General features: G+C 45.1%; 1 protein-coding gene across 1 annotated transcript in view; it reads right to left on the minus strand.

Annotated features, from left to right (window-relative positions):
- Nucleotides 1–594: 594 nt before the first annotated feature.
- LOC111230633 (glutamate receptor ionotropic, kainate 5-like) overlaps nucleotides 595–10536 on the minus strand; it is an 80771-nt gene continuing 70829 nt past the window's right edge. Inside the window, exons 17-19 of the mRNA XM_022757417.1 lie at nucleotides 8926–9054; nucleotides 3849–4039; nucleotides 595–1380 (exon numbers count right to left, since the gene is read on the minus strand). Of these exons, the coding sequence (XP_022613138.1) occupies nucleotides 595–1380; nucleotides 3849–4039; nucleotides 8926–9054 (1106 nt within the window). The remainder of the gene's footprint in view (nucleotides 1381–3848; nucleotides 4040–8925; nucleotides 9055–10536) is intronic.

Consider the following 10536-nt stretch of genomic DNA (forward strand, 5'->3'; position numbering starts at 1 on the left):
ACAGCAAGAGTGTTAGAGCTACATCCTCCACAGACGTCCACATGATTGACAGATGACCATGAAAACTGTACAGCTGCTCTGCTACTGTCTCTGTGTGTGTGTGTAGGTGTGTGTGTGTGTGTGTCTGTGTGTGTGTGTGTCCTTCTGTACAAACACCTGGTTCAGTATTCAAACAGTAAAACTTCAGAGTCTGTCTCTGTGTCTCTGAGTCCTCCTCGCTTGGCACCGAGCGTGATGGTTGCCTGAGGCAAGAGGTGGAGGACTGAGTGTGGGCGCCACTTCCTGTTTGTCCATCCTCTGCAGCCCCACAATCCAAAGACAGCGGACACCTCAGCTGGTTTCATCCAAAATGTAACATATGTCTCATTCATCCTGCGAACAGGTCGGAGTGGTTTGATCCGTCCACCCCTGTGGGAAAGTTTCTGGTACGATCCACTGAGCCAAAGTGGCTTTGTTTTAGTGAAAGACCCCACAAATGGGTCAGAATGGTTCCTCCCCTCCACCCCCTGTCGATAGACCGGTTTAGACTGATCCAGCTGTGTTGTTGGGGCCAAAATGTAAAGTTCATTGACCCCTCCGTTAGTGTCCTGCAGCTCAGTCGTGCCCCCCAAGTAGGTCCGTTGGCGGGTGTGTCAGCGTCTTGGCAGGGGGCATCGGTCTGGGTGGTGGAGCTGGTTTGGTTTTGCCCCACTGAGGGCTTGCTGCCCCCCCACCTCCCCCGTCACTGTCAGCTCTGTCTGTCGACATCGGGGGAGGCGGTGGCGGGAGGCGAGGCAGCGACATGGAGCCGTGGTGGTAGTGGAGGTGGTGAGGGTTGTGGCGGTGGTGGTGGTGGTGACCTGGCCCCACCACTGAGGGTGGGATCCGGGAGCAGGAGGAGGCAGAGGAGGATGAGGAAGGGGGAGGAGGTGGGGGAGGCGTAAGCGTGGCCGGCCGCAGGCTCTGGATCCGCCGGCACTCCTGGCAGATCCGCACATGGCTGCAGCTCTGCAGGAAGCTGCGCGGCGGGGCGGGTGGAGCCACCAGGGATGACGCCGGGGGAGGGGGAGGAGGAGGCGTGCTGGTGGTGGCGTTGGCGCCAAGCGGGTCCTCCAGGAGCCTCTGTGGCCCCGGGCCCAAATCAGGGCCTCCTGCCATACCTCCTCCCAGCCCCGCAAGCCCACCCGTCAGCGGGCCGGCGCCGCTGTACAGTTTGCCGTTGCTGAGACGCATCTCTCGGACCAGACGGATGGGGCGAGGTGCGGCCAGAGCGAGGCGGGACGGGTGACGCAGGACTCCACCCCCAGTGCTGCTCAGAGGCCGGCGGCGACGAGAGCGGGAGCTTTTCTTACAGGAGACGGCGTTACGAAACTCCGTCAGCATCTCCTGACAGACAGACACCTGAGAGAGAGAGAGAGAGAGAGAGAGATAGACTGACTACATCTACATCAGGCCTCTTAATATGATTAATATAATACAGTCCCTCCAGAAAGTTGCGATGTTGTGAGCGCAACAGTAAACGCAAATTCAACCAATCCCTGTGAATTCTGCATGACCTTGCATTTTTGTCCAACCGCCGCAACTTTCCCACAGTCCCGATCATTATAGTTTCCCATGAGTTAAGCCAATCCTACCAGTCCCTGCGCTAAACCTTGATGTGCGTCATCAAACTCACTTCCTTGTTCCTGGTTTTGAAGCATGTTGCGAAGCTGTGAGACACGAACATGACATGAACGTCTCACATTTACATTTAACAATAATTACTAGCGACAATTTTTGCAATTTCTTTTTTTTCTCCCGCAGTTTCATTGAAAAAAAAAAAATATATAAAAACATTGCAAAATTCATTGCAACTTTTAAGAAAAACTGCCATGATATCAGGTATTTCAGCCCGCAACAATCGCAAAAATGGCTGCGAAAATCCTGAAGGGACTGATAATATAAATAAAAGATATACATTTTGTGACGTGTTCAATAATAAAGGTAAGTTTGTTTTCTCCTTCTCTTTCATCCTTGCTTTGGAAACACTCTATCTGGATATAATCTCAGTGATAAAGCTGAGTGATAAAAAATGTGTGAGTGTGTGTCTGTCGGTGTGTGTGTGTGTGTGTGTGTGTGTTCATGTGTTCATATATGATGAGGGGAGAGAGAGAGAATGTGTGAGTGATGAAGACTTGTGCTCACACATCAACACATTATGCTCTGGGTGCTTTTATCTGAGCGAGTGTTAATGCTCTGCAGCTTCCCGCCTCAAACCAATGTTATCTGTAGATATGGTTGTGTGTGTGTGTGTGTGTGTGTGTGTGTGTGTGTGTGTTTGCCTTATAATCTGTACTGTAAAAAAACAGCCGTGGCAGAAAGTCAAATAAATGACAGATAAAATAAAGAGCGAATGAAAGTCAGAAACAAACTGCATCTGCAGAGGACGAATGAACGAACAACAGACTGACGGCTGGAATACAGATACAGAGAGAGAGAGAGAGAGAGAGAGAGAGAGACAGAGAGAGAGAGAGAGAGACATCTCTGCTTCCTTTTTTCTGAATTCAAATTATTTTCCTTGCTCTGATGTGTCTTTCAGGTTCATATCAAGCTTCTTTTTCAAGCCACACTAATCAATATTTAATCAGTATTTTTACATTGAGCAGTTTTTTGACTTCAGTGCTATGGAGCAGGGTGTATTCTTGAAACATAATCCACTTCCTGTTCCACTGATTGATGACACTTTGTGACACTGATAAAACTGATGAACAATAAGGTTTTATTTATCCATATAACCGGCATCCTCATTGTACTCTTAATATATAATATCAAAATTGTATCATGTATTCAAATGGTTTTTTTTAGTAGACATGTTTTCTATAGAACTTTCTAAACTATCTGGTTGTATCTGGTGAGGCAGGACAAAAATTATGCTTTATTTTAATACACAGAATTATTGATTCATGTATTAAGTTCTCATTGGAGCTTTAAACAGACAACAATCCAGTCACATGCTTTAATTTAGACACATTTCGTCAAATTTCGTCAAAGATTTTCCTCTGACAGTGAAACTGTATGAGCTGTATCATGATTTTAAATCTGACAATGCAAATTCGAAACAATGCAACAAATAAACCAAAAAATGAAAATGAAAATTTGCAGCTTTTTGCAGCAAATTTTTGTTATGCTAAGATAGCTGGAGTTATCAGCATCAGTGTCTGAGCTTTGAATGTAACAAATGAAAATCACGTTACAAGCTGAACAGGAACAAACCCAGCTAAGAGCACGGTGGAGTTAGCACAAGATTAGTTAAATGTTTAGCACCCAGGAGCAAGAAAACAGAATTTATATCAGATGCTTGACAGGTAAAACCTAATACAACCATTATAGAGAATGAATTTTTCTTTTTTCATATTACAGGAACAACAATAGGCTAAACTAAACATAAACAGACACAAAATGCTAATAACTTGTCAAAGAACAGGTTGATGTAAAACATCAGAACCTCCGGGTGAAAGAAACTCGCCAAGAGACGAAGCAACGTGAAAACAAAAGTAAACGAAAAAAGACGAACGCTGACAAGAAAACCTTCGTGTAAAACCCAGGAGCTTTTGTTTTTATGACTACACCACCCCGTGTCCTGTACATCATCTTATACACATTTGCCCCAAATTCAGCTTCACAACAACAACAACAACAACAACAACAACAACAACAACAACAACAACAACAACAACAACAAGATGATTTAATAATGGAGCCACTCAGCAGAATGGGCGAGGTTAATGGGCGACTTTGAATGAAGCTCATTCTGATGACACTCGACAGGCACACAGGCGAACAGGCGGACGACCTACTGAGCTGTTTGAGCTGAGGTTGAGGCCGGGGGCGGGGCAGGAGGAGGAGGAGGACGAGAGAGGAAGAGGAGGAGGAGGAGGAGGAGGATGGTGAAGGTTTACCTCGTCCGTCTCGGCGGTTCGACGCGTCGACCACACAAACTCCATGATGGCCACGAAGACGGCGATGATGAGGCCGCAGATCAGGACCACGAAGATCCCGCCGATGTTCTCCATCCCCAGACCTGAGACACACAGAGGAGAGTGATGATAACAGCTTTATTCAATACGGAATAAAAGTCACATTCTCATCTTAGCCATTTAAAGGTAAGGTTAATAAGTCTAGTCAACAAAGCACATTCAAAAACAACAAAACGAGCTTTATGGAGAGATTAAAATTATGGGATTATTTTATTGATGACTACAGTCAAATTAAATCACAGACTATAAGAGGATGTAAGTAAAGTGACCCTCACCTTCTGTCTAAACACCTGTAGAACCTAAAGCACTGCTTCAGGCTCTGTGAGGCTGTGCCTAGGCCCATTAGCCGTCATGCTAACATGTCGATGCTTAGCAGGTATAATGTTTACCACATTCAGCATCTTAGTTTAGCGTGTTAGCATGCTTATGGTTGCTGTCTGAGGCAGCCCGTAGCATGGCTACCCATTCATTCATCTTGGTCTACTTTTCTTTTTTTTTTCTTTTTTTGAGTTTTTAGGTGGAAATAAATCAGTTAATTATTAAATGCTATAAATAAGGTTTTCCAAAAAAACTGATTGAAAAACTGATCAATAACTTCTAGTGTCTTTACACACAACACAAAAACCCCCCCCACAAAAAATACAAAAAAACCAAAACAGAAATACATATAAAAGCACGCAATTTGTTAGCTGCTTGTCTGTAAGACCTGAGCTCATAACTTCTCTTCAGAGGAAGGACTAAAAGGCTTTTATTTTGGAGGATTTTCCTCACAGTTTCTGTCTATAATTGTGAGGACATGTGGGAAATAAAGGAACAGTAACACACACATACTGTATACTGTGCAATCAGCAATAAAGAGACATTTGATTAGTCTTAATGGGTCTTAATGGGATCCCAACAGAGTCAGACACACACACACACACACACACACACACACACTGGGAATGAAGGAAGCTATATGAACGGATGACAGAGAGCAGCGGATCAATACTCAGACAGGACTGATAAAACCATGATCAGAGTGAGAAAGTCGATGAAGAGGAACTGTCTTGTCTCCTTACACTGACACACATCAGGACAAAAAAAGAAAAAAAAAAGAAAAGTGCGCCAGTAATGGAAACGTTAAAGGAAAAATTCAGTCTTCATAATCGATTGAGAAAAAAAGAAGGAGAAATCGATGGATACAGAGAAGTAACACGCTGGATGATAAAGTTTGTGTCATGTCAGAGGCTGTTTTACGTTTTTGTCTCATCACGAAGACGAGCAGGAAATCAGCTGGCGTCTCTGTTTTCTCTCCGCTTGTCTCTTTACTCCCCCTGACATTCGTTCACCTTGCTGCACCGCTTTGTTCAATAAAGTTATTGAAGATGGAAAACTAAAGCTAATGGTGAGCCAGTAAACTCAACAGACCGTTGTCTCCTGTCTCAGTCTGTCTGCAGACCGCTGCTCCTCTGTGGAACAATAAGCTCAGCTAATAAGCTAAAATAGCTCCAATAGCTATATTTTGGACTCCCCGGCTGGCTGTTCACTCACAGGTCAACACTGTCGAGATGCCACGCTTACCCGCCTTTTTCTTCATACTGGAAATGTCTGTGTTAAACACAAAACCCCCAAAAAAAAAAAAAAAAAAAATCCCCTATAAACTCAAACAAACATGTCTCTACAAACAGACATCACAGCTGCTTTCCTGCAGAACATCTGGCTGCATCCACCTTCCTGCAGAGTGTGCCGACTCTGTTTTCAGACTCTTGTGTTACATGTACACTCAGATGTGTAAACAGCTAATTGTTGTGCATCTTTAAATGATTGCACCATCTGCCGCTGGAGCTCGTCTGTTTTTTTTTTTTTTGTTTTTGTTTGTTTTTTGTTGTTTTTTTTTTTGAGTCAGGCTGAATCTTCGGTTTTTACAGTTACACTTCGTCAACAGATTTATCAACGACACATTTTCATAATCCGTTCATCTGTACGTTCATTTGTTGGCAGTGGCTCCCAAAATCTTTACTGCATCTTCCTGAATGAACTAAATAAGGAACAAGTCCCTTCTTGAGTGGAAGCAATTAAAAGCGACACTGCAGCGTGCATCTGCTGCTTTTCAACAGATTTTCTCAAAACTGCCTCTCTGCACAAAAATGGCAAGTTTACCAACTCCCCGGGAATAAAGAAACAAAACCTGAACGTTTTCTCTGCAAGAACTCATCCTTTACTCGATCTCCTCAATCACCGCTGTGGGCTTCTTTGTGTTGTCGATATTCTAAAGTCGGGGATGCAGCTGCCACTCTGACCTCATTTTCAATGTCCAGCTGTGATCTGTATTTTGACTTGATTGAAGCAACTGCTGAAAAAAAACCTCTCAACACAGGTAGGAGTGGGCGAATATGAAGGACGGAGTGTGGCTCTGCTGTGTCCTTTTCCACTTCAATCCAAAATGCAGCCTCGTCCTTGAATCAGAGGTGACATTTATGAGCTGTTCTTCTTCTGTGGTGCTGAAATCAGCAGCTGCTGTTGCTCCGAAGAGCTCCTGGGATCCAGACATATTCTGCAGAATCCTGCACTGGGAAAAACCTCTGGAAATGTTTGTGTTAGGCAGAGATATGAGGTCACGGTGTTCTGCAGCTTGTTGACCTCGATGAAGGAGTCTATGTCCCCCCCCCCCTGTGTTTCACTCGCTGCTCCCACGTCTCCAGTATTCTTGTGAGTGATGTGATTTTATCTTCCAGCTGTGGAGGAGGTGTGTTGGCGCCCTGCGTCTGCAGATTTAGTTCACAGAGTTACTGAAACAAGTTCATTCTCGTCCTCCTCCTCCTCCAAGAAGTTTCTGATCTCATCCCACAATCCAAACCCAGCGGGCCCGGCTCTAGCACACTCATAGAGGACCCCATAGTAACCAGTCTTGAAGTCTGGCAGTTAGTGACCAGTCAACATCTCTTAATGACTGACTGAGGATCAACAGACACACGGATCATTCTAGAAGCAGAACTGTGAGGGAATCAAGGAATCTGTGTAATAACTGATGGAACTGTTCCATGGTTCCGCCACTCTTCTTACCGGCATCCCTTCACCAAACACCTCTGCAAGACGCACACACACACACAGATTGAGCTGCACAAGTGAACTAGAACAAGATGGCAAGACCACGACATGAACTCCACGCTGAGATGGAGATCGCCAACAACATTCGCAAAATGACCCCTGAAGAGAGAAGGGCGTATCTCAGGAGAGAGAGCTTTAACGAGCTGAGAGAGATGGAGATGGAGAGAAGAAGAAGAGTTGCTCTGGAGGAGCTTCAGAGGAGCAGGAGAGAAAAGGAGGACAGAGATGAAGAAGCTGAAAGTATGAGAAGGCAGAAGGAAAGAGTTGAAGAGGAGAGGAGGAGGCGGGAGGCCAAACAGAGAGAGGAGGAGAAGAGGAGGGAAGATAATCAAAAGGCCCTGGAGAAAGAAAAGCAGCAGCAACTGAAGACAGAGACGCTTCAGTGGAGAGAGGTCATGATGGTGCAGGAGCAGCCCATCACGAGACCCATTTACACCATCAGTGATCTGAAGAAGGCGCAGCAGAGGAGGCGCGAGGAGGCGGAGCTTCGCTGTGTGCAACACAACACCAGCTTGAAGCGCCTGACCTCTGTGGTGAAGAGCCAGGAACAGGGTCAGAGAAAAACTCTGATCAACAACTGGGTTGGAGAGCAGACGACACGCTGCGAGGAAGAGCTCCGCCCAGACGACTCCGCCCTCAGCTGCAGGGCTGAAGGAAAGAGCCTCAAGTCTCAAGCTACACCAAAGTCCACCAGGGCCCTGCACTGGCTGCAGAAGAGACTGAAGTCTGGACTGAGAAAGAAGCAGGATGAGGGTGAGGATGAGCTGGAGAGGAAGAAGGAGGCTCGCAGCCTCAGAGAGCTGTATGGACAGAGGAAGTGCAGCCGCCTCTTGTCGGAGCAGATTGATGGTTACTGCATGTCCAGGAACCGCATCCTCAAAAAGTCCATGCCCTGAATGGAACACCCCCCCCCCCCACCTCCCTCTCCCCACTCCCTCCCTCCCCTACTTTCTCTCCCCTCCAACCCCCCATACTTCTCTCCCCCCGTCTACCCCCTTCTTTTTTTTGCCTGTCTTGTGCTTCAGTAAAATCCTGTTGCACTGACGACATGTGAGTTGTACTTGTACTGTGATGTGGCCTGACTTGTGTATCAGATGAGAAACACACTCTCAGTTGCCAGTTTATGAGCCTCACTGATACAAACGAATGCTGATCTAACGCAGCGGTTGAACCTCAGAGAACATTTTGTTGGAACAGTTTAGGAGATGTGCTAGTTTAACTTCTGGAGCTGTAGTTTGTGCTGTTGTTTGCGAGGTCAGCGAGGGTCTATCAAACAAAACACAAAATCTATTGCACGATTGTCCAACATGTTTCCCTCACCAAACATTGTCTTTCATGGTCATGTTGTGTTTATTTTGTCCTTGTCCATGTGACCAATCATAAACACGCCACATTCAAATAATCACAGTTTATTTATATATCTGAGTGGTTGGTCTGGTCATATAACAACTGGATCCAGTGAGCAGAGCAGTTGCCTCGCCATCACTTCACTTCCTCACCACTCAGTTACTTATTCTCTGGTTTCCAGTCTACTTCATTCAAAGTCAGTGACTTGACTCTGATGAGAACAGCCGAGTTTTATTGATCTCTAGATCTGATTGTAGTTTTTGTGATTATTCTATGGCTTCAGTTTTAAATAACTTAAAACAGTGCATGTTATATCTTACAGTCTTAAAGGACACTCATAGAGGACCCCAGTAACCAGTCTTAAAGTCTGGCAGTTAGTGACCAGTCAGTGTCTCTTAATGCCCCTCCCCCCCTATCAAAGCAGTCTGGAACCAGGCCTGAAAGACAGCCTTTGTTTTCCTGAAAGGTAAAGAACAGATGCAGAGAGACCCACCTTTGGCTCGGTGGTCCTCCTCCTTGGGACACTGTCCTCCCTCCCACCAGCGTCTCTTCAGGATCTCCAGCCTGTTGCTCTCCTGCAGCTGTAAAATCCCCAGAGTGATCTCGTCTCTGAACGGAGAGCCTGCGGAGGAAAGAAAGCCGAGTCGAATTCAGTCATGACTAAGGTTTATGTGGTGAATTAACACAAGTATAACTAAACTGAATTAAATTTAGCTACAGGGAATCATTTGGTCCTGACTGGAGCGATCAAACCGGCTACGTTTTTAGTCTTTTTCCAATTCATTGAAAGTGATTTTAATGGATCATTGTTGCTTTTTTTCTGTGATACTGTCTTTTTTTTCTGATTGTGGTTCCTGTTCACACTGACTTTATACAAACAAAACCAAAAGCTGTAGAAACAGTGGTCATGGAACCCAGCAGCAACCTCTGGGGCTGAAAAAAAGTTCAGTTCCTGCAGTTCCTAGTAATGACACTTGAGCTGGTTCCAAAGTGAGTCCAGTCACCATGTTGCTCTTTTTTGCTCTTATAGCTAAATTTCCTCCTTCATGACAATTGCTTTTTATATAACTCACCTATTTATATTTTATTAAGACTTAAATTATGTATAATTGAGGGCGTGCCAGTCTGAGTGACAGGTGGGTGAGGTGATTCCTTGCCACAAACAAGTCTCGGCTCCACACGCACCCCATCTCTTTGCCCGTTTTTGGATTAAGCGACTTAACCTGATCATCGGTGCTACAGCATGGACGGATAAAAAGATCATGAGATAATGGGGCTCCTGGGTAAAAGCTTCTGCCCACACAGGAGCAAGGCACCCGAATGACAGAGACAGAAAAAGACAAAGAAGAACACGACTTTTTTTTGTTCTTTTTTTTTATCATTTTGTGCATTTGTCTTGTCGATTTGTATCTCTTCGTGACATCAGGCAGAGAGTCGCTGTGGTTCACTTCTTTTTACTCAGTTTTTTAAATACAACACACCCATGTGTTTACCATGGTTAAGAAATGATTGTGTAAAACTTCCTAATATCTACAGCCTTCATAATATCTACTGTCAAAACATCCTGCAGTTCATCTGCTTTGCTTTCACACAGGGAACAAACCCACACAAGAGTCAACTTGGAGGAGGACCAAGACCCTCATCGTCAGTGCGGTCTCGGTCTGCGGTGTTTGGTTTAGCTTTCAGACAACCAAACTGCATTAACTGGGCAAACACACAGTTTTTGTCTGACGGAAGAAGGTCAAAAATGGGAAGAGGAAGGAAAATGAGGTGATGTGAGGAAGTTAAAAGTGTAAGAAAAGTCTTTAGTTTTAGATTTAATAATATGTCAAGAATTTCTGTGGCAGGGTCTGACTGACACTGTGGAGCAGTTTCAGCTCTTTAATTTCAGTCAGTAACAGCCTCAGTTCACCTGCTCACCTCTGCTTTGTATAAACATGTGTTGAATGCACTAACAAGCTCAGCAGGCTGACATGTTAAGGACCAAGCGGAAGCCGCATCTTTCACACAAAATCAAACATGCTCTCATTCTTGCACCTGAGCTATGTGCTTCATGCGTTCATGTGCAGCGCGTCTGTATTGAGACTCAAACACAGACTCTGCA

The sequence above is a fragment of the Seriola dumerili genome, unplaced genomic scaffold, assembly GCF_002260705.1.
Source record: "Seriola dumerili isolate Sdu_G_001 unplaced genomic scaffold, Sdu_1.0 BDQW01000276.1, whole genome shotgun sequence".
NCBI classification, from domain to species: Eukaryota; Metazoa; Chordata; class Actinopteri; order Carangiformes; family Carangidae; genus Seriola; species Seriola dumerili.